Below are 25,217 nucleotides of genomic sequence, written 5' to 3' on the forward strand. Positions count from 1 at the left end.
CAAAAATTAAAATGTTCCTACTCACTCAAACTCAATGTATTGGAAATCCAAGAACACTGGAAGGTTCACCAAAGCCTTGAGGCGCTCGCGGTGTTTACGAAAAGTCCATATCTCAAAGTGTTTGCCCACAATCAGACTTCATTTGGCATGACGATTTTCAGAAAATGCTGTGTCATAGTTAAAATGATGGCAGGTGCATACATGAAGTCCTTTGAAGTCATGTGACATTCCCTTTCAGGTGTCTGAGTCTGGTGTCTGTACAGTGGTGTAACTACAAAACTCAAAACCAGTGAAGTTGGCACGTTGTGTAAATTGTATATAAAAACAGAATACAATGATTTCGAACTGGAAAACATTATTTTTTTGCAAATATTAGCTAATTTGGAATTTGATGCCTGCAACCTGTTTCAAAATAGCTGGCATGAGTGGCAAAAAGACTGAGAAAAATGCTCAACAAACACTTAATAATAATAATAATAATAATAATAATGGATTAGATTTATATAGCGCTTTTTCTAGACACTCAAAGCGCTTCACAGAGAAGTGAGAACCCATCATTCATTCACACCTGGTGGTGGTAAGCTACTTTCATAGCCACAGCTGCCCTGGGGTAGACTGATGGAAGCGTGGCTGCCAGTTTGCCCCTATGGCCCCTCCGACCACCACCTATCATTCATCATTCATTCACCAGTGTGAGCGGCACTGGGGGCAAGGGTGAAGTGTCCTGCCCAAGGACACAACGGCAGTGATTAGGATGTCAAGAGGCGGGGAGCGAACCTGCAACCCTCAGGTTTCTAACACGGCCGCTCTACCCACTACGCCATGCCGCCTCCACTTATTTGAAACATCCCACAGGTGAACAGGCTAGTTGGGAACAGGTGGGTGCTATGATTGGGTTTAAAAGCAGCTTCATTGAAATGCTCAGTCATTCACAAACAAGGATGGGGCGAGGGTCACCACTTTGTGAACAGTTTAAGAACAACATTTCTCAACAAGCTATTAAGTTAAGTAAAAGTACTTGCAAGTAATTTAGGGATTTCACCATCTACGGTTCGTAATATCATCAAAAGGTTCAGAGAATCTGGAGAAATTACTACACGTAAGCGATTATGGACCTTAGGTCCCTAAGGCGGTACTGCATCAAAAAACATCATCAGTGTGTAAAGGATATCACCACATGGGCTCAGGAACACTTCAGAAAACCACCTTCAGTAACTACAGTTCATGGCTACATCTGTAAGTGCAAGTTAAAACTCTACTATGCAAAGCGAAAGCCATTTATCAAAATTACCCAGAAACGCCGCCGGCTTTGCTGGGCCCGAGCTCATCGAAGATGGACTGATGCAAATGTGTGGCACATTTTGAAGCGTAAAATACCACAACAAAGACCACGGACTGTTGAACAACTGTACATCAAGCAAGAATCTGAAATAATTCCACCTGAAAAGCTTCAAAAATTGGTCTCCTCAGTTCCCACACGTTTACTGAGTGTTGTTAAAAGGAAAGGCCATATAACAGTGGTAACAATGCCCCTGTGCCAACTTTTTTGCAATGTGTTGCTGCCATTAAATTCTAAGTTAATGATTATTTGCAAAAATTAAGTTTCTCAGTTTGAACATCAAATATATTGTCTTGCAGTCTATTCAATTGAATATATGTTGAAAAAGATTTGCAAATCATTGTATTCTGTTTTTATTTACGAAATACACAACATGCCAACTTCACTGGTTTTGGGTTTTGTACATTATTACCTAAAATGCTAGAAAAAAAAACATTAGCTAGCTAACATTAATATGCTAATAGATGAAGAGCTTCTAAGATGGAGGCAAGTAACGAATACATGTTTATTAGGTTAAAAAATATGAAACTAGGTAAAAATGCTAGCATAAACATTAACATGGTAACAGTGAAACAGCTAGCATTCTTTTAAGATTGCACCAAGTAACGGAATCCATGGTGATTGGGTTAAAAAGTACAAATATAGCTAAAATGCTTGCATAAAATCTTAGCATGCTAAATTAGCATGGTAACAGGGGAACAGCTAGCATACTTACAAGATGGCACCAAGTAACAGAATCCAAGATTATTAGGTTTAAAATGTACAAAATTAGCTAAAATGCTAGCATAAAACATCAGCATGCTAGTATTAACATGCTAAAGTTAGCATGCAACAGGTGAAAGGTTAGCATACATTTAAGTAACGAAATCCATGGGTTAAAAGTACAAAATTACCTCAAATGCTAGCATAAACTGTTAGCATGCTAACAGTAGCATGATACCAGGGGAATATCTGGCATATTTGTAAGATGGCACCAAGTAACACCATCCGTGATTATTAAATTCAAAACATTAAAAAATTGTTCAAATGCTAGCATAAAATATTTGCGTGCTAATATTAGCACACCAATATTAGCATGCTAACAGGTGAAAGTCTAGCATACATTTAAGAAGGCGCCAAGTAACGAAATATGACTATTGTGTTAAAAAGTACAAAATTAGCTCAGATGCTTGCATAAACTGTTAGCATGCTAACAGCAGTATGATAACAGGGGAATAGCTAGCATACTTCTAAGATGGCACCAACAAACATAATCTGTGATTATTAGATTTAACATGTACAAAAATAGCTAAAATACTAGCATATAACGTTAGCATGCTAACATTGACATTCTGACAGGAGTACAGCCAGCATACTTCCAAGATGGCTTAATGCAATACAATTTATGAGCTGAACATGTTGGTGTTAGAACTAATTAAATTGGTTGAGAAATGTGGTAATTAAGGAACTTGGAAAACTGTCCTACTCATTTCAATGAGAACTTCCTGGTAATTTGGGAATTTCAGAAAAAGCGGGAATTTCTTGAAGGTGATAAATAGCATGATGTCCCAAATGAGCTGAATTGGTGTTGAAATGGTTTGAATCGGTGAAAAAATGTTTGAGTGGAAATAGGGTTAGAAAAAACAGGAATTCCTGTAAATATGTTTAATGTGGAAAAATGGTAGTTTGAATGTCCAGAATGTGTTGAAGGTGGAATGGTTTGAATCGGCTAAAAAAATGTGGGGATCGTGGAAGTTTAAAAAAATGGACAAATCATTTTGAATGGGCAAAATGTCTCTGAAAATTGGGAATTTTTAGAAAATCTGGGATTTTTTTTTAATTTGTTGAAAGAGAGTACACATTTCCTGAACAGGCTGAATATTTTGAAGTTGGAACGGTTTGAATCGGATAAACAATGTGTGAGTTGTGGTACTTTGAAAAATGTCCCATTCTTTTCAATGGGAATTTCATGTAAATTTGGGATTTTCGGGAAAAGAGGGAATTTTGGGGGAAATGAAAAAAATGTGAATGTTCTGAATGAGTTAATGGTTGGTGTTGGAATTTTTTTAAACGGTCGATAAATGTTCAAGTAGTAACATTTTTAAATGAGAAATGGAATTCCTGGAATTTCTGGAAAACCGGGAATGTTTCCAGTTCAAAAAACAACTTTGTTTTTTATCATGATTAAGGGTAATGTTTTGACAGTGGAATGATTAATGTGGGTTGAAAAATTTGGGAGGAGTAGTCAACAGAAAAAAGGGTGAAAGTAGGGTTTGGAAAACTGGTAACTCTGGCAATTCCTGGAAAAATTATAGTTTGAATTTAAAGAATGAGTGGAATATGTCGAAGGTGGAATGGTTTGAATTGGTTGGAGTTCAACCCAGTGGACGAGAGGGTAGCTTCCCTCCGCCTTCGGGTGGGTTGACGGGTCCTGACTGTTGTTTGCGCTTACGCGCCAAACGGCAGCTCAGAGTACCCACCCTTTTTGGATTCACTCGAGGGAGTACTGGAGAGTGCTCCCCCAGGTGATTCCCTTGTTCTACTGGGGGACTTCAACGCTCATGTTGGCAGCGCCAATGAAACCTGGAGAGGCGTGGTTGGGGAGAATGGCCGCCCGGATCTGAACCCGAGTGGTGTTTTGTTATTGGACTGTTGTGCTCGTCGCAGATTATCAATAACAAACACCATGTTCAAACATAAGGGTGTCCATATGTGCACTTGGCACCAGGACACCCTAGGCCGCAGTTCCATGATCGACTTTGTAGTTGTGTCATCGGATTTGCGGTCTCATATTTTGGACACTCGGGTGAAGAAAGGGGCGGAGCTTTCTACGATCACCACCTGGTGGTGAGTTGGCTGCGATGGTGGGGGATGATGCCAGGCAGACCTGGCAGGCCCAGGGTTTGCTAGGAACGCCTGGCAGAGTCTCCTGTCAGAGAGAGTTTCAATTCCCACCTCCGGAAGAACTTTGAACATGTCACGAGGGAGGCGCTGGACATTGAGTCCGAGTGGATGATGTTCCGTACCTCTATGTCAAGGCGGTCGATTGGAGCTGTGGCCGCAAGGTGGTTGGTGCCTGTCGTGGCGGTAATCCTAGAACCAGCGGTGAGGGGTGCCGTCAAGCTGAAGAAAGAGTCCAATCGGGCTCTTTTGGCTCATAGGACTCTGGAGGCAGCAGACAGGTACCGACAGGCCAAGCGGTGTGCGGCTTCAGCGGTCACAGAGGCAAAAACTCTGACATGGGAGGAGTTCGGGGAAGCCATGGAAAACGACTTCCGGACGGCTTCGAAGCGATTCTGGACCACCATCCGCCGCCTCAGGAAGGGGAAGCAGTGCAATGTCAACACCGTGTATGGTGGGGATGGTGTTCTGCTGACCTCGACTGCGGATGTTGTGGATCGGTGGAGGGAATACTTCGAAGACCTCCTCAATCCTACCAGCACGTCTTCATATGAGGAAGCAGTGCCTGCGAAATCTGTAGTGAGCTCTCCTATTTCTGGGGCTGAGGTTGCCGAGGTACAAACCCCATTTCCATATGAGTTGGGAAACTGTGTTAGATGTAAATATAAACGGAATACAATGATTTGCCAATCATTTTCAACCCATATTCAGTTGAATATACTACAAAGACAACATATTTGATATTCAAACTGATAAACATAATTTTTTTTGCAAATAATCATTAACTTTAGAATTTGATGCCAGCAACACGTGACAAAGAAGTTGGGAAAGGTGGCAATAAATACTGATAAAGTTGAGGAATGCTCATCAAACACTTATTTGGAACATCCCACAGGTGAACAGGCAAATTGGGAACAGGTGGGTGCCATGATTGTGTATAAAAGTAGATTCCATGAAATGGTCAGTCACCACTTTGTCAACAAATGCGTGAGCAAATTGTTGAACAGTTTAAGAAAAACCTTTCTCAACCAGCTTTTGCAAGGAATTTAGGGATTTCACCATCTACGGTCCGTAATATCATCAAAGGGTTCAGAGAATCTCGATAAATCACTGCACGTAAGCGGCTAAGCCTGTGACCTTCGATCCCTCAGGATGTACTGCATCAACAAGCGACGTCAGTGTGTAAAGGATATCACCACATTGGCTCAGGAACACTTCAAAAACCCACTGTCAGTAACTACAGTGGGTCGCTACATCTGTAAGTGCAAGTTAAAACTCTCCTATGCAAGGCGAAAACCGTTTTTCAGAAACGCCGTCCGCTTCGCTGGGCCTGAGCTCATCTAAGATGGACTGATACAAAGTGGAAAAGTGTTCTGTGGTCTGACGAGTCCACATTTCAAATTGTTTTTGGAAACTGTGGACGTTGTGTCCTCCGGACCAAAGAGGAAAAGAACCATCCGGATTGTTATAGGCGCAAAGTTGAAAAGCCAGCATGTGTGATGGTATGGGGGTGTATTAGTGCCCAAGACATGGGTAACTTACACATCTGTGAAGGCGCCATTAATGCTGAAAGGTACATACAGGTTTTGGAGCAACATATGTTGCCATCCAAGCAACGTTACAATGGACGCCCCTGCTTATTTCAGCAAGACAATGCCAAGCCACGTGTAACATCAACGTGGCTTCATAGTAAAAGAGTGTGGGTACTAGACTGGCCTGCCTGTAGTCCAGACATGTCTCCCATTGAAAATGTGTGGCGCATTATGAAGCCTAAAATACCACAACGGAGACCCCCGGACTGTTGAACAACTTAAGCTGTACATCAAGCAAGAATGGGAAAGAATTCCACCTAAAAAGCTTAAAAAATGTGTCTCCTCAGTTCCCAAACGTTTACTGAGTGTTGTTAAAAGGAAAGGACATGTAACACAGTGGTGAACATGCCCTTTCCCAACTACTTTGGCACGTGTTGCAGCCATGAAATTCTAAGTTAATTATATTTGCAAAAAAAAAATAAAGTTTATGAGTTTGAACATCAAATATCTTGTCTTTATAGTGCATTCAATTGAATATGGGTTGAAAAGGATTAGAAAATCATTGTATTCCGTTTATATTTACATCTAACACAATTTCCCAACTCAAATGGAAACGGAGTTTGTAGTTAAAAAGCTCCTCGGTGGCAAGGCCCCGGGGGTGGATAAGATCCGCCCGGAGTTCCTTAAGGCTCTAGATACTGTGGGGCTGTCTTGGTTGACAAGACTTTGCAACATCGTGTGGACATCGGGGGCAGTACCTCTGGATTGGCAGACCGGGGTGGTGGTTCCTCTCTTTAAGAAGGGGAACTGGAGGGTGTGTTCAAACTATCGTGGGATCACACTCTTCAGCCTTCCCGGTAAGGTCTATTCAGGTGTACTGGAGAGGAAGCTACGCCGGATAGTTGAACCTCGGATTCAGGAGGAACAGTGTGGATTTCGTCCTGGTCGTGGAACTGTGGACCAGCTCTATACTCTCGGCAGGGTCCTTGAGGGTGAATGGGAGTTTGCCCAACCAGTCTATATGTGCTTTGTGGACTTGGAGAAGGCATTCGACCGTGTCCCTCGGGAAGTCCTGTGGGGAGTGCTCAGAGAGTATGGGGTAACGGACTGTCTTATTGTGGCGGTCCGCTCCCTATATAATCAGTGTCAGAGCTTGGTCCGCATTGCCGGCAGTAAGTCGGACCAGTTTCCAGTGAGGGTTGGACTCTAACCAAGGCTGCCCTTTGTCACCGATTCTGTTCATAACTTTTATGGACAGAATTTCCAGGCGCAGTCAGGGCGTTGAGGGTATCCGGTTTGGTGGCTGCAGGATTAGGTCTCTGTTATTTGCAGATGATTTGGTCCTGATGGCTTCATCTGGCCAAGATCTTTAGCTCTCACTGGATCAGTTCGCAGCCGAGTGTGAAGCGACTGGGATGGGAATCAGCACCTCCAAGTCCGAGTCCATGATTCTCGCCCGGAAAAGGGTGGAGTGCCAGGAGGGGATCTTGCCCCAAGTGGAGGAGTTCAAGTACCTCGGAGTCTTGTTCACGAGTGAGGGAAGAGTGGATCGTGAGATCGACAGGCGGATCGGTGCGGCGTCTTCAGTAATGCGGACGCTGTATCGATCCGTTGTGGTGAAGAAGGAGCTGAGCAGGAAGGCAAAGTTCTCAATTTACTGGTCGATATACGTTCCCATCCTCACTTATGAGCTTTGGGTCATGACCGGAAGGACAAGATCACGGGTACAAGCGGCCGAAATGAGTTTCCTCCGCCGGGTGGCGGGGCTCTCCCTTAGAGATAGGGTGAGAAGCTCTGTCATCCGGGAGGAGCTCAAAGTAAAGCCGCTGCTCCTCCACATCGAGAGGAGCCAGATGAGGTGGTTCGGGCATCTTGTCAGAATGCCACCCGAATGTCACTCTAGGGAGGTGTTTCGGGCACGTCCGACCGGTAGGAGGCCACGGGGAAGATCCAGGACACGTTGGGAAGACTATCTCTCCCGGCTGGCCTGGGAATGCCTCGGGATCCCCCGGGAGGAGCTGGAGGAAGTGGTTAAGGAGAGGGAAGTCTGGGCTTCCCTGCTTAGGCTGCTGCCCCCGCTACCCGACCTCGGATAAGCGGAAGAAGATGGATGGATGGATGAATGCCCCAATGCTGAAGCTGAACTGAAATGCTGATTGGATGGAGAATGACTGTTGGAATCGTTTGAATGTTGACAGTTCTTGAATGTTGAAGAAATGACTCGGACCTGAAACTAAGTACCACAAACCATGATTTTTCAGTTGATTCATACAAAATTAGTGAAAAAATCTAGCATAAAATGTTAGCATGATAACGCTCTCACAAGTATGCTAACAGTTAATGTGCTTACGCATGTTAACTATTACCATAATTGCTTGACAGCACCGAGTATCACAAAACTTGAATTTCAGGTTTAAACATACAAAATAAGCAAAAAACATTTTGGATAAACCGTTAGCATACTCATGAACTCACAAGCATGCTCACTGTCAGCATACTTTAATTATACTCTTTAATGATAACAAACCATGATATTTAAGTTTAAACATACACAATTAGCAAAAAATAAATAAAAATCTAGCGTAAATCGTTAGCATGCTAACATTCTCACAAGTATGCTAACAGTTAACGTGCACGTTAAACGTTAGCATACTAGCAGGGTAAGTGAAGTGTGTAGATGTTGGGATGGTTCATATCGATTGAGATTTGTGGGATACGGAGAGGTTTGTATATAGCCCATTCATTTGCAATTGAGGGCAATTCCTGGTAATTCCTTGTAATCAGGGAATTTTGGGAACCGGGAAACATGATGGCTTGAATATGCATGGTGAGTGGAGTGTGTGGATGTTGGAACGGTTCAAAGCGGATGAGAAATGCGGGATATGATGTCTATTGTATTAGCTGTGTTGGCCCTGCGATGAGGTGGGATAGGCTCCAGCACCCCCCGTGACCCCGAGAGGGACAAGCGGTAGAAAATGGATTGATGCATATTTCCCATTGATTGTAAATAGGGAGAAAGCTGTGGAGTGCGCAAAAGTTTTGCGGCAGAATAATAATAATTAATAGATCGTTTTTTAGTGTTGAATCTTATATGTGTGAATGCTTAGGCATTCACACAATAATAAATAGATTAATTTTGGTGTAGAAAAGCAAATGTGTGAATTAGGGATGTCCCGATCCAGGTTTTTGCACTTCCGATCCAATACCGATATTGTTTTTGCATTTCCGATCCGATACCGATACCGATACTGACCGATACTGGCCTATCCGATCATGTATTAAAGTTTAAAGTTATTTAGCCTACTTAGTTGTCAGAATCATGTTGAAAAGGGTTTTAGTACTCTTGATAACAACTAGCCAGCTGAATTAGGGGAGTTTGAATAATACACAATGGTTGGTAACAAGAAACTGACCTGTTTATTCAAGGATAAACACAAAATAGACAAAATTATACATGACAAACAGAAATGGCATCATTGAACTAGGGCTGGGCGATATGGCCTTTTTTTAATATTGCAATATTTTAAGGCCATATTGCGATACACAATATATATCTCGATATTTTGCCTTAGCCTTGAATGAACACTTGATGTATATAATCACAGCAGTATGATGATTCTATGTGTTTTGATTGATTGATTGAGACTTTTATTAGTAGGTTGCACAGTGAAGTACATATTCCGTACAATTGACCACTAAATGGTAACACCCAATAAGTTTTTCAACTGAAATGATACAGATATATACTATCAGATATATACTATCATCATAATACAGTCATCACACAAGATAATCACATTGAATTATTTACATTATTTATAATCCAGGGTGTGGAGGGGGGGCGCCGGATGTAAGCGTCAAAAAGACAGCCAAAAGAGTTTGATATGAGAATAAATCTAAAGTTAAAATATAGGGTAGAAATGCACCCATTTGCAGGAAATGTAGTCTTGATTTTCAAAATTTTCTTTCAAGGCTTGCATGTCTACATTAAAACATTCTTCTTCATACTGCATTAATTTATGCTACTTTTAAACTTTCATGCAGAGAAGGAAATCACAACTAAAAAAATCACAAATTTTTTCATACGGTGTTGATGTGGAAATTTTTGCCTCAGCATTTTGATGGTGTGGACGTGTGGCACCAAATGGAGATAAGCGTCTCGACAGACGTCACAATATTTGAACAATGATGACAAAAACTGTTTTCTCTGTCGTGTCGGTGTGTTGAAAATTGTTATGCGCTTATTTTTTTATTAGATTTTGTGCGTGGCATAGATTTGCTATGCGCAGAGGACGCTTAAACAGTGCGCAATTGCACAGGCGAGCACCTCAGAGGGAGCGTTGCTCGCACGGCTGCGCTAGCATCACAGCTAACGTTAGCCATGCTGCTACCTCTCTGCTCGGGGAGGACGTATACGTATGTGACGTATGACGTGACAGTATGTGACGTGTGTAAGAAGATGCGCTGCTGTCTGTGAGAGGGAGACACAGGAAAGAGTGAGAAGAGCCTGTCGTGTAATGCCAGCAGCTAAAAGCAACTGCGTGAGAATTCACAGACATGTGGATGTGTTGAAGGTGTGCTGGAAAATTCGGAACGGAAATTACGGAGCAGCAGAAAAGTGGAATGTATTATTTAAATCGGTGCGTTGGAAAACACGGACCGGAGTTTTTTTTTAAACTAGACCTGGATCGGCATTTTCCCATGCCTTGCCGATGCGCAATTTTTGGCAAATATCGGCAGCCGATCCGATCCAAATATCGGATCGGGACATCCCTAGTGTGAATACTCCAAAGCATTCACACAATTTTTTTTTTTAAACTTTCTTGGGAGGTAAAAGGGTCTCAGTGACAGGTATAGTAGTTCTATATGACTGCTCGGATGAAAGAGAAATGGCTCCAAATCAATGAGAGAGTCTGCAAAATATCTTCATGAAGCCATGTTTCTATTAAATAAACAGTCCGCTGTGTCTAAAATCTAGACCGAGTACAAACAACATGGAAAGGCTGTAAAAGGCAAGCATACTGGTAGACCAAGGAAAATCTCAAAGCGTCAACTTCACTGCTTTAAGTTTTCTGTCTTAATGACATCAAAACGGAACACTTTAAAGCAGTATGTTTGTAAAACATGATGAAAGTCCTATTAAGTGATAATTCGCAAATCTGCATTGGGTAAGGTGATGATGCTGGAACTTTTGTTTGATGTCAGTCCAGTAAGATTTTTGAAGATGACTGCCTAAATAAAACATGCACATTTCCACATTCGTTGATAATATGGGGCTGAAGGTCAAGTAATGACGCTGTCATTAAATCTTCAATAAATGTACACGTTTACATTTCTAATTCCATCAATCGAAAGGATGTTTGGGAATGATGACATCATTTTCAAGATCCCAATGCACTTGCTGTAGACACAAAGTGTGAAAACGTTCCTTGAAGAAAGATACATAAAGTCAATGTCATGGCCTGCAAATAATCCAGATCTCAATCTAATTAAACAAATATGAATTGAAGACAAATGTCCATGGCAAGACTCCAACCTGCAAAGCTTCTCTGACAACAGCAATTAGAGAAAGTTGGAGCAAGATTGATGAAGAGTACTGTTTGTCACTTGTTAAGTCCATACATCAGAGACTGCAAGTTGTTATAAAGCCAGAGGAACAGATGAACAACAATTTGAGTGTTTTTTGTTTGTTTGTTTTTATGATTCCGTATTTTTTCAGAATTGTATGAGGCCATTTCTTTTCACTCTGCTTGATCTAAAAATGAGACTCTTACTGACCACCACTGTTTATTTTCTTGATTTCGTTTAGTGTTTCTTAAAGCCAGAAAGTTTACAATTTAAAATGCCTATAGTTTTGTGTCTTGTCTGTTCTTGTTTTCTACAATATTAAACAACTGATTGGAGCATCTTTCAAGATTGGCAAGTTCATATTTTTTCCAGAGGCTGTAGGTGGGCTCATAAGTCCCATTTTATTTTTGGTCAACCTTCTGCAAGTGGCATATTTTTCCTAATTTGCGTTAGAGCCTGTTTGCCTACATATTTTTCATCTGTAGAAATTTTCCCTGTTTTAAATTGTCTAACAAACTGCATTGGTGTTGTGCAGGGCCTATTTCCAGCAACATAAACGTTGCTACACAGCTGTGATCCCCACCAATGTGTTTGGTCCACATGACAACTTCAGTATTGAAGATGGTCATGTGCTGCCAGGTCTAATTCACAAAGCTTATATTGCCAAAAGTAAGTATATATTTTTTTAAAGTACATACGAAATGATGCATAAGCAATAGTTGTTTCATTCATAAAATGTATAATGTTATCCATCCATCCATCGAACTTCTTCCGCTTATCCGAGGTCGGGTCGCGGGGGCAGCAGCCTAAGCAGGAAAGCCCAGACTTCCCTCTCCCCAGCCACTTTGTCCAGCTCCTCCCGGGGGATCCAGAGGCGTTCCCAGGCCAGCCATGAGAGATAGTCTTCCCAACGTGTCCTGGGTCTTCCCCGTGGCCTCCTACCGGTCGGACGTGCCCGAAACACCTCCCTAGGGAGGCGTTCGGGTGGCATCCTGAACCACCTCATCTGGCTCCTCTCGATGTGGAGGAGCACCGGCTTTACTTTGAGCTCCTCCCGGATGACAGAGCTTCTCACCCTATCTCTAAGGGAGAGCCCCGCCACCAGGCGGAGGAAACTCATTTCGGCCGCTTGTACCCGTGATCTTGTCATGACCCAAAGTTCATGACCATAGGTGAGGATAGGAACGTAGATCGACCGGTAAATTGAGAGCTTTGCCTTCCGGCTCAGCTCCTTCTTCACCACAACGGATCGATACAGCGTCCGCATTACTGAAGACGCCGCACCGATCCGCCTGTCGATCTCACGATACACTCTTCCCTCACTCGTGAACAAGACTCCAAGGTACTTGAACTCCTCCACTTGGGGCAAGATCTCCCCACCAACCCGGAGATGGCGCTCCACCCTTTTCCGGGTGAGAACCATGGACTCGGACTTGGAGGTGCTGATTCCCATCCAAGTCGCTTCACACTCGGCTGCGAACCGATCCAGTGAGAGCTGAAGATCTTGGCCAGATGAAACCATCAGGACCACATCATCTGCAAATAACAGAGACCTAATCCTGCAGCCACCAAACCAGATACCCTCAACGCCCTGACTGCGCCTAGAAATTCTGTCCATAAAAGTTATGAACAGAATCGGTGACAAAGGGCAGCCTTGGCGGAGTCCAACCCTCACTGGAAACGGGTCCGACTTACTGCCGGCGTTGTGGACCAAGCTCTGACACTGATCATACAGGGAGCGGACCGTATAATGCAAGGGTGCTCATTACGTCGATCGCGAGCTACCGGTCGATCTCGGAGGGTGTGTCAGTCGATCACCAGCCAGCCATTAAAAAAATAGTCCTAAAAATGAGCGATCATAAATCTTCACTATGACGTCACTTTCGTCACTTGATTGACATTCACGGCACCCGAGGGTCTTCTGAGATGACGCTGGCTGCTGCCAGCTCATTAAAATTACCGACTGGAAGGCGAGAAACACTTTATTTCAACAGACTCTCGCGCCGTACCTGTCGTCAAAACTCCAAAGACCGACTGCACAGTTGCACAATAAAAGCGCTGCTTCATCCTGCCTGCGCTACCAAAATAAGAGTCTCAGAAAGCTCGCGTGCACAAGCTAGCAAGCTACGGAGTTTGCCGACAATGTATTTCTTGTAAAGTGTATACAAAGGAGTACGGAAGCTGGATAAATAAAATGCCAAAAACCAACCACTTTCATGTGGTATTGGACAGAAAGGAGGACTTTTTTTCTCCTCCATTCGAAAATGCGGACCTTATCAGCACTACTCTCTGATTCCAATCAATGCAAGTCATCAGAATCAGGTAATACACCAACTTATATTCTTGTCTTCATGAAAGAAAGGAATCTATATGTGTTAAACATGCTTGTATTATCTCTAAACACTTTTAACTTATTAACAATATTAACTATATGTGTTAAACATGCTTGTATTATCTTTAAACACCTTTAACTTATTACCAATATTAACTATAAGTGTTAAACATGCTTGTATTATCTTTAAACACCTTTAACTTGTTAACAATATTAACTATGTGTTAAACATTCTTGTATTATCATTAAATACCTTTAATTTATTAACAATATTAACTATATGTGTTAAACATGCTTGTATTATCATTAAACACCTTTAACTTGTTAACAAAAACATATGTTTCATAAATAAGTAAATATAAATTATATATATGAATGAGGTAGATCCCCACGACTTGATCAATTGAAAAGTAGCTCGCCTGCAGAAAAAGTGTGAGCACCCCTGGTATAATGTATAATGTTACTGTAATGCAAATAGCGGTAATATACATGACAAAGTTAGTGCAAACTACCACACACAGCAAACATTTTTTGCCCTAGCTGTCAAAACATATTATCTTGCCAGTAGTAATATTTTAAAGCAACACTAAGTAACTTTTCAACCTTAATAAAATATTTTCATAACTTGGGATGATACATCGATTTGAAACTAGTTGAATGACACCTATGTCCTGGCCTGAGGGGTCTGTATTGCTTTTATTGAAATAGTGACTTAGAGGAGGTTGGCAGGAACCCTGCCACAAAAAAAAACTACAAATGTGCTGACTTGCTTTACGGCATACGTCACTCCCCCTTTTCCCATTCATTAAAAAGATTGACGTGGTTGCGAACACCTGCGTGCCGCCAGAAAACTAAAAGAAGAAGACGAATGCCTATGTGCAATTACTGTATGTATGTAAATGGGCTGCCACTCATTGCAATCATACACTATGTAACAAATACACGCGTCTTCCGGGCAAGGATTAATCACCATTCATATTTGATAACGCGATTATTAATTTTTATTAACCACAATTGTTAACACATTAACGTTGACAACCTTTTTTATATACAGTACATGCATAAATACGTATATGTACACATCTTGTTTGTGTATATATATATATATATATATATATATATATATATATATATATATATATATATATATATATATATATATGTGTGTGTGTGTGTCTGTGTGTGTATGTATGTATATATGCATCCTGTGTGTGTATGTATATATATATATATATATATATATATATATATATATATATATATACTAGGGCTGCAACAACTAATCGATTAAAATCAATTATAAAAATAGTTGGCGATTAATCATCGATTTGTTGGATCTATGCTATGCGCATGCGCAGAGGCTAGGTTTTTGTTTTTTTTAACCTTTATTTATAAACTGCAACATTTACAAACAGCTGAGAAACAATAATCAAAATAATAGGGGTGTAACGGTACTTGTATTTGTATCGAACCGTTTCGGTATGGGGGTTTTGTTTCGGTGCAGAAGTGTACCGAATGAGTTTCCACACGGACATATTAAGTAGCGTACTTACTGCACGTTGTGTAAACAATACTCAAAATGCCGGACATTTGAGGCATTTATGAAACTCCGCCCTGACAGCTCCGCAAGAGGACATGTCCGGTGAAAAGAGGACGTATGGTCAGTCTGTCCTAGCCCATTAGCTGCTAGCATGCTAGCAAAAGAGCAGCGATCGGTTTCACCGGACGTGAAACCGATCGCTCACCGGTCATGTCCTCTTTTGCGGGGCTCTCGGGCGGTGTTTCTTAAATGCCTCAAATGTCCGGCATTTTGAGTTAGGGTTGCGTGTATTTTCGATGTACGTTCAGGGTTAAGAAGGTTAAAAACAAAACAAATTGTGAAGGTGCACAGCAGCATTCGTGCGGGAGGGGCAGAGACAAAGAGAGCGAGAGAGTTGTGATAAACGTGCATGCGTCATCAGGCTCTGCTTTTTATCGATACATTTATCAGATATAATTTTTTATTATCTATAGCAGGGGTTTCAAAAGTGTGCATTTTTGTAACATGTTCCTTGTTTTATTTGGCAAGTTGACCAGCAAAACCCCTGCACCCAATTTCGACTGGTTCACAGCGGGCTCTCCAGCCGTTACTTCGACATTTTGCAGTGAGCTCAGCGTATTTGGCCCTCTTTCGCTCATTTGCTTTGTCAATTCGCTTCTCCCAGGGGACAGTCAGCTCCAGTAGCACCACTTGCTTGGTTGACTCCGATGTTAACACCATGTCTGGGCGGGGTGACGTGGTAGCGATATTAGCCGGGAACTTGAGTTGCCTTCCCAGGTCAACATGGAGCTGCCAGTCACGAGCGGTGGCCAGGAGCCCTCCTGAGAAGTTGGGCTGGTGGATTGCCTTCTGTCCTGCTCTGATGAAGGTGATTGACTGCTTCGGGGCAGCCTGGGATTTGCTGTTTTATATCGCTGCGCAGATAGAATCCGCCAGGGCTTTTAAAACTTGGTTGTGGCGCCAGCGATACCGCCCCTCCCCTAATGCCTTTGGGCAACAGCTCAGGATGTGCTCCAAGGTGCCCTTCCTCTGGCACAGTTTGCACTCCGGAGTGTCTGCTAGGCCCCAGATGTGCAGGTTGGCGGGGCATGGGAAGACATCGTACACAGACTGTATGAGGAATTTTGTTCGCAGAGGTTCAGCTCTCCAGAGCTCTGCCCAGGTGAGTTTTCGAGTTTCTGCATGCTCCCACCTTGTTCACACCCCTTGTTTGGACATGCTGACCATACGGCAGCAACGTTATTCCTCCACATCTGCACGGATCTCCTCTTGGACCAGTTAGCGCTTCTCCTTGCCATGGGCCCGGTCCAAGCGTGGCTTTGGAAAGCTGCCGAGGCCTGCCCACCCCCTTGCCACAGTACCCAACAAGGTTTGGTGCCTCAGTCGCGCCTCTGCTCTGCTTACGGCTTCTTGTGCCTGCCACTCCCTCCCAGTCTTAACAAGGATTCCTGCCGAGGCGACCTTGACATCTGCGGAGTCCCTGTACATCATTACCTCTCTGGAGCGGGTGACCTTGAATTCCTCTAACAGTTCCCTGAGAGGGAGCTGCAGTTTGGTGGAATGGCCATAAAGAGCAATGCTGCTTAAGGACCGAGGGAGCCCCAGCCATCTCCTTAGGAACTGGCTGATGGTCTTCTTTAGTACCTCAACCGTTGTCATTGGTACCTGGTAGATTAACAGAGGCCAGAGTATTCTAGGCAAGACTCCGTGTTGGTACTTCCAGGCTTTAAACTTTCCTGGGAGACCTGATTTGTTGATGGCTGTGAGCCATGAGGTCAGGTCGCTCTTTGTCTGCTGCAATGCCACTGCGTCCTTCAGGGAGCTATCAAATTTCTTGCCCAGGCTCTTGACAGGTCTTTCGGTCACCGTTGGAATCAAGTACCCTCCTACTGTAAAGCGGCAACTTTACCTTTCTTTAGGACCAGAGACCTGGACTTTGCTGACTTGAAGCTCAGCTTTGCCCATGTGATGAACCGTTCAAGCCCCTGGAGGAGCCACCTGCACCCAGGCATGGACGTAGTCATCACTGTCAAGTCATCCATAAAAGCTCTTATGGGGGACTGCCGGGTCCCAGATCTTGATTTTGGCCCTCTGCATTCAACCTCCACAGACTTGACAATCATGTTCATTGCCAAGGAGAAGAGTGACACTAAGATTGTACAACCAGTGATTATGCCCTTCTCCAGGCGGTGCCAGGCAGATGTTACTTGGCTTGAGGAGACTCTTGCTTGGAAGTTGTTGTAGTAGTCCATGATGAGGTTGCAGATCTTCCCAGGAACATGGTGTCTTGTCAGTGCTATTTCAACAAGTTTGTGCAGGATAGATCCGTAGGCGTTGGTTAAGTCAAGCCAGAGAGTTGCTAAATCTCCTTTGCTCTCCCTTGCCTCCCGGATCAACTGCGTCACCACTCCTGTATGCTCCAGGCACCCAGGAACTCCAGGTACTTCCCCCCCTTCTGGACAGAGGTGTCTATGTAGGCGTTCTTCAAGAGGAACTCGGTTAGTCGTTGGGACAGGATCTTAAAGAAAATCTTGCTCTCAACGCTGAGCAGCGAGATTGTACGAAACTGCTCGATGTTGCTGGAGTTCTCTTCCTTCCGGATCCACACGCCTTCTGTGTATCTCCACTGGGCATAAACTTTCCCTCTCAGCCAAATCACCTTCAAGATCTTTCACAGACGCCTGAGGAGCCGTGGACACTGCTTGTAGACTTTGTAGGGTACACCGCTGGGGTCGGGAACCGAACCAGATCTTGCAGCTTTTCCTTAACCTCAGCCAGGGTGGGTTCGTCACTATTGAATTGGGACACTGGATCTGCTGGAGTCACCAGTGCCTCATAAGGGCCAAGCTCTTGATCTCTTCAAAAGTCACTGAAGGTGGCATTGAGATGATGGTCAATCTCTTCTACAGGGCAAGCAAGGTGACCACTTCGCTTCTGGCCCAAAAGCCTCTTAGTGAAGGTGAAGGGGTTGCCAATGAAGGCGCTTCGCTTCCGTGCCCTTTCCTTTCCCCTCCTTCGGTGCCATTCAGCCCTCCTCAACGTGATGAGCTTCTTTCTTACAATGTTAGTGAGTTCAGACAGAGGAGTTCTCTCCTCTTCCTCGGCTGCCTTAAACTGACGTCTTAAGGATTTGAGTTCTTGCCTCAACTCGCTTATCTTGACTTCTTGCCGATTGAGTTTTGCTGGGTTTCTAGCTGCTCCTTGCTTCTGTTCCACTCCAAAACGCTCACCTCCTATGCTCATTATGAGGGAGCACATGGTTTGGAGTTTCTGGTCAGCGTCACCCTTCGAAATGGATTCCAGGGTTTCATCTACGTCCTCATCCAGCTTGGTCCACTCCTTGCTGTTAGCGACAGGCCACTTCACCCGGCGGTGTTCCGATTTTCTGCTTGGTGGGGGGAAACGTGTGGCTTGGAGGTTCCGGGTACTGTGGGGAGACTCCGGACCTGGCTCCTCCTCCGTCTGACCAGGTTCTGCAGCAAGCACAACAGGAACTGTTGCATCGGCTGCCGTTTCTGAGCGTTGCTTCACTTGTTCCCTCCCAAGGCAGGCCATCTTAGTCTGGTGGATCTTCAGACCTCTCGAGTTCTTGCAGACCTTGCCGCATATGCAGACTGCGCTCGTAATCCGTTGTCCATTTGCTTGAGTCATAACCATTAAATCCGTCCGGTTGGGATGCTCATCTTCACCCCCTCTCGGGCATCCCTGTGGGTATTTTCCTGTAGGGTTCTTCGTAGCAAGATTTGGGTGCCCCCTCGAGGGAGCTGTAGGTCAGGGGGCTGGCCTTCCTTACCCCGTTTGCCGTCTCTCCGGGCTGTCCACTGTCTCTCCAGTTGTCACCACTCTTTTCGTGGACGTCAACCAGCCTTTCCTGGATTTCACTGGCTCAGCCAGATGTGATAGAACTAGAATACACCTCACGGTGATGCTTGGACACGTCCTCAGTGATAAACCCGGGGTCATAGGGTATTTCGGGTCTTTAATCATCAGACACCCTCGCCCGGGCGCCCCAGTCGGGGGTGATCAGACCGCGGCCTGTGTCCAAGTAGCGCACCACAGATCTCCCCCTATATATACTGTATATATATATATATATATATATATATATATATATATATATGTATATATATATGTATATATGTATGAATGACAAGATGGCGGCGCCCTGATGGCAGCGGCTTGCAGACGCTCTTGGAAGTGTAGAGTGATTTGGCAAAAATACCCGTCAATTCTGTCTATTTCATGGCTGGCTCACAGCGTGGACACTTCGTGATCAGATACGACCGACAGACGATTCTGGATGTGGATAGATCGGGCCGTTATAGGCTGAAAGATGCGGGTACTTTCGACCTCCTCGCTAGCATGGGGATTCTTTGCTGGCTACATCCAGCGGCCTCTAAAGCAGCGGAGTTAAGTGCCAGCGAGGACCGTCAACAGAAGACACGTAAGCGGTGTGAGCGGAAGCAGAAGCGGGGATGCCGAGCGGGGCTAACAACAAAGCGAAAGGCTAATCCTCAAAGAAACGCTAGTCCGGGTGAGAAGTTTGTTAAAATAGAACTAGCCAGCGCCAGGCTGGATAATACCTGCACACATAGCAACTATTTTAGAACAATACACAACTCAAAAAATGTTTTTTCTGTGTCAGAAGTAGACATGCACTCTACTGAGGTGGCAAGTTATGATGCGTTCGGTTTATCACAACATCAAGCAAACAATCGGAAAATTCCCGTCATATCAATTCCTAGATATGGGCGAAATTATTTAAAGTGCACTACACATAATAAACACAACATTATTAATATTGCTGCTACGGATAATTTCAACAAAAACTCCTCAAAACAGCCCACTACCTATAATATGGGCTTCTTAAACATAAGATCATTATCTTCCAAAACGCTATTAGTTAATGAGGTCATTAGAGACAATAATCTTGACGTTATTGGTCTCGCCGAGACCTGGCTCAAACCAGACGATTTCTTTGCGCTGGGTGAGGCGTCTCCTCCTGGCTATGCGGGAGCGCATATTGCCCGTCCCATTAAAAGGGGTGGGGGAGTTGCACTCATACACAATAAAAACTTTAATCTTACCCCGAACCTAAATAATAAATATAACTCGTTTGAGATGCTTGCTATGAGGTTTGTCACACCGCTGCCTCTCCACCTGGCTGTTATCTACCGCCCCCCAGGACCCAATTCGGACTTCATCAGTGAATTTTCAGAGTTCGTTGCTGATTTAGTGACGCACGCCGACAATATAATCATAATGGGGGACTTTAATATCCATATGAATACCCCATCGGACTCTCAGTGCATGGTGCTCCAGACTATAATTGATAGCTGTGGTCTTACACAAATAATAAATGAACCTACGCATCGCAACGGAAATACGATAGATCTAGTGCTGGTCAGGGGTGTCACCACCTCCAAAGTTACGATACTCCCGTATACTAAAGTAATGTCCGATCATTACCTTATAAAATTTGAAGTTCTGACTCATTGTCAACAAACTAATAATAATAACTACTATAGCAGCCGCAACATTAATGCTGCCACAACGATGACTCTTGCTGGCCTACTGCCTTCGGTAATGGCACCATTCCCAAATTATTTCGGCTCTATTGATAACCTCACTAACAACTTTAACGACGCCCTGCACCATTGATAGTATAGCACCGCTAAAGCTTAAAAGAGCCCCTAAAAGGCGCACCCCATGGTTTACAGAAGAAACTAGAGCCCATAAATTATCATGTAGAAAGCTGGAACGCAAATGGCGCGCTACTAAACTTGAGGTTTTCCATCAAGCATGGAGTGATAGTTTAATAACTTATAAACACATGCTTACCCTAGCTAAAGCTAAATATTACTCAAATCTCATCCACCTCAACAAAAATGATCCGAAACTTTTGTTTAGTACAGTAGCATCGCTAACCCAACAAGGGACTCCTCCCAGTAGCTCCACCCACTCAGCAGATGATTTTATGAATTTCTTTAATAAGAAAATTGAACTCATTAGAAAGGAGATTAAAGACAATGCATCGCAGCTACAACTGGGTTCTATTAACACAGATACGACTGTATCTACGAAGGATACCGCCCTCCAAAATAGTTTCTCTCTCTTTGATGAAATAACACTAGAGGAATTGTTAAGATGTGTCAATGGGACAAAACAAACATGTTTACTTGACCCATTTCCTGGGAAACTTATTAAGGAGCTTTTTGTATTATTAGGTCCATCAGTGCTAAATATTATAAACTGATCACTTTCCTCTGGCACTGTTCCACTAGCATTCAAAAAAGCGGTTATTCATCCTTTGCTCAAAAGACCTAACCTCGATCCTGACCTCATGGTAAACTACCGGCCGGTGTCCCACCTTCCGTTTATCTCGAAAATCCTCGAAAAAATTGTCGCACAGCAGCTAAATGAACACTTAATGTCTAACAATCTCTGTGAACCGTTTCAATCCGGTTTCAGGGCAAATCACTCTACGGAGACAGCCCTCGCAAAAATGACTAATGATCTACTGCTAACGATGGATTCTGATGCGTCATCTATGTTGCTGCTTCTTGATCTTAGCGCTGCTTTCGATACCGTCGATCATAACATTTTATTAGAGCGTATCAAAACACGTATTGGTATGTCAGACTTAGCCTTGTCGTGGTTTAACTCTTATCTTACTGACAGGATGCAGTGCGTCTCCCATAACAATGTGACCTCGGACTATGTTAAGGTAACGTGCGGAGTCCCCCAAGGTTCGGTTCTTGGCCCTGCACTCTTTAGTATTTACATGTTGCCGCTAGGCGACATCATACGCAAATACGGTGTTAGCTTTCATTGCTATGCTGATGACACCCAACTCTACATGCCCCTAAAGCTGACCAACACGCCGGATTGTAGTCAGCTGGAGGCGTGTCTTAATGAAATTAAACAATGGATGTCTGCTAACTTCTTGCAACTCAACACTAAGAAAACGGAAATGCTGATTATCGGTCCTGCTAAACACCGACATTTATTTGATAATACCACCTTAACATTTGACAACCAAACAATTACACAAAGCGACTCAGTAAAGAATCTGGGTATTATCTTCGACCCAACTCTCTCCTTTGAGTCACACATTAAGAGTGTTACTAAAACGGCCTTCTTTCATCTCCGTAATATCGCTAAAATTCGTTCCATTTTGTCCACTAGCGACGCTGAGATCATTATTCATGCGTTCGTTACGTCTCGTCTCGATTACTGTAACGTATTATTTTCGGGTCTCCCTATGTCTAGCATTAAAAGATTACAGTTGGTACAAAATGCGGCTGCTAGACTTTTGACAAGAACAAGAAAGTTTGATCATATTACGCCTATACTGGCTCACCTGCACTGGCTTCCTGTGCACTTAAGATGCGACTTTAAGGTTTTACTACTTACGTATAAAATACTACACGGTCTAGCTCCAGCCTATCTTGCCGATTGTATTGTACCATATGTCCCGGCAAGAAATCTGCGTTCAAGGAACTCCGGCTTATTAGTGATTCCCAGAGCCCAAAAAAAGTCTGCGGGCTGTAGAGCGTTTTTCTATTCGGGCTCCAGCACTATGGAATGCCCTCCCGGTAACGGTTAGAGATGCTACCTCAGTAGAAACATTTAAGTCCCATCTCAAAACTCATTTGTATACTCTAGCCTTTGAATAGCCCCCCTTTTTTTTAGACCAGTTGATCTGCCGTTTCTTTTCTTTTCTCCTCTGCTCCCCCCTATCCCTTGTGGAAGGGGAGACACACAGATCCGGTGGCCATGGATGGGGTGCTGGCTGTCCGGGGTCGGGACCCGGGGTGGACCGCTCGCCTGTATATCGGTTGGGAACATCTCTGCGCTGCTGACCCGTCTCCGCTCGGGATGGTTTCCTGCTGACCCCACTGTGGACTGGACTCTTACTGTTATGCTGGATCCACTATGGACTGGACTCTCACAATATTATGTTAGACCCACTCGACATCCATTGCATTCGGTCTCCCTAGAGGGGGGGGGGTTACCCACATATGCGGTCCTCTCCAAGGTTTCTCATAGTCATTCACATCGACGTCCCACTGGGGTGAGTTTTTCCTTGCCCTTATGTGGGCTATACCGAGGATGTCGTTGTGGCTTGTGCAGCCCTTTGAGACACTTGTGATTTAGGGCTATATAAATAAACATTGATTGATTGATTGATTGATATATGTGTGTGTGTGTGTGTGTGTGTGTATGTGTATGTGTATGTATATATATATATATATATATGTATATATGTATGTATATATATATGTATATACATATATATATATATATATATATATATATATATATATGCATATATATGTGTATACATTCATATATATATGTATATATACTGTATATGTAAATGTATATATGTATATCTATATGTATATACATCTATATGTATGTATATATATATATATATGTATATACAAACCCCGTTTCCATATGAGTTGGGAAATAAAGTTAAAAAGTTAAAGTACCAATGATTGTCACACACACACTAGGTGTGGCGAAATTATTCTCTGCATTTGACCCATCACCCTTGATCACCCCCTGGGAGGTGAGGGCAGCAGTGGGCAGCAGCGGTGGCTGCGCCCGGGAATCATTTTGGTGATTTAACCCCCAATTCCAACCCTTGATGCTGAGTGCCAAGCAGGGAGGTAATGGGTCCCATTTTTAAAGTCTTTGGTATGACTCGGCCGGGATTTGAACTCCCAACCTACCGATCTCAGGACGGACACTCTAACCACTAGGCCACTGAGTAGGTAGTAATTGTGTTAGATGTAAATATAAACGGAATACAATTATTTGCAAATCATTTTCAACCCATATTCAATTGAATGCACTACAAAGACAAGATATTTGATGTTCAAACTCATAAACTTTATTTTTTTTTTTAAATAATAATTAACTTAGAATTTCATGGCTGCAACACGTGCCAAAGTAGTTGGGAAAGGGCATGTTCACCACTGTGTTACATGGCCTTTCCTTTTAACAACACTCAGTAAACGTTTGGGAACTGAGCAGACACATTTTTTAAGCTTCTCAGGTGGAATTCTTTCCCATTCTTGCTTGATGTACAGCTTAAAGGCCTACTGAAATGTGATTTTCTTATTTAAACGGGGATGGCAGGTCCATTGTATGTGTCATACTTGATAATTTCCCGATATTGCCATATTTTTGCTGAAAGGATTTAGTAGAGAACATCAACGATAAAGTTCGCAACTTTTGATCGCTGATAAAAAAGCCTTGCCTGTACCGGAAGTAGCAGACGATATGCACGTGACGTCACAGGTTATGGAGCTCTTCACATCCGCACATTGTTTACAATCATGGCCACCAGCAGCGAGAGCAATTCGGACCGAGAAAGCGACAATTTCCCCATTAATTTGAGCGAGGATGAAAGATTCGTGGATGAGGAAAGTGAGAGTGAAGGACTAGAGGGCAGTGGGAGCGATTCAGATAGGGAAGATGCTGTGAGAGGCGGGTGGGACCTGATATTCAGCTGGGAATGACTAAAACAGTAAATAAACACAAGACATATATAAACTCTATTAGCCACAACACAACCAGGCTTATATTTAATATGCCACAAATTAATCCCACATAACAAACACCTCCCCCCTCCCGTCCATATAACCCGCCAATACAACTCAAACACCTGCACAAAACACTCAATCCCACAGCCCAAAGTACCGTTCACCTCCCCAAAGTTCATACAGCACATATATTTCCCCAAAGTTACGTACGTACGGGCAAGCGATCAAATGTTTGGAAGCCGCAGCTGCATGCGTATTCACGGTACCACGTCTGCGTATCCAACTCAAAGTCCTCCTGGCAAGAGTCTCTGTTGTCCCAGTTCTCCACAGGCCAATGGTAAAGCTTGACTGTCATCTTTCGGGAATGTAAGCAATTAAACACCGGCTGTGTTATCCGGCACAATAGTCAGGGGGTGCATTCTACGGCGGGGGTGCGTTATCCGGCACAACACCTGCCACAATACAC

The 25,217-nt window shown here is 43.5% G+C and overlaps 1 protein-coding gene across 2 annotated transcripts in view; it reads left to right on the forward strand.

Moving 5' to 3' along the window:
- The window catches only part of LOC133616410 (GDP-L-fucose synthase-like), a 122,826-nt gene that overhangs the window by 66,887 nt on the left and 30,722 nt on the right, over positions 1–25,217 (forward strand). For both annotated transcript variants that reach the window (XM_061975611.1, XM_061975612.1), the window contains exon 6: positions 11,855–11,988. In XM_061975611.1, coding sequence (XP_061831595.1) covers positions 11,855–11,988 — 134 coding nt within the window. The remainder of the gene's footprint in view (positions 1–11,854; positions 11,989–25,217) is intronic.

Source organism: Nerophis lumbriciformis, linkage group LG14 (assembly GCF_033978685.3).
Source record: "Nerophis lumbriciformis linkage group LG14, RoL_Nlum_v2.1, whole genome shotgun sequence".
In the NCBI taxonomy this organism is placed as follows: Eukaryota; Metazoa; Chordata; class Actinopteri; order Syngnathiformes; family Syngnathidae; genus Nerophis; species Nerophis lumbriciformis.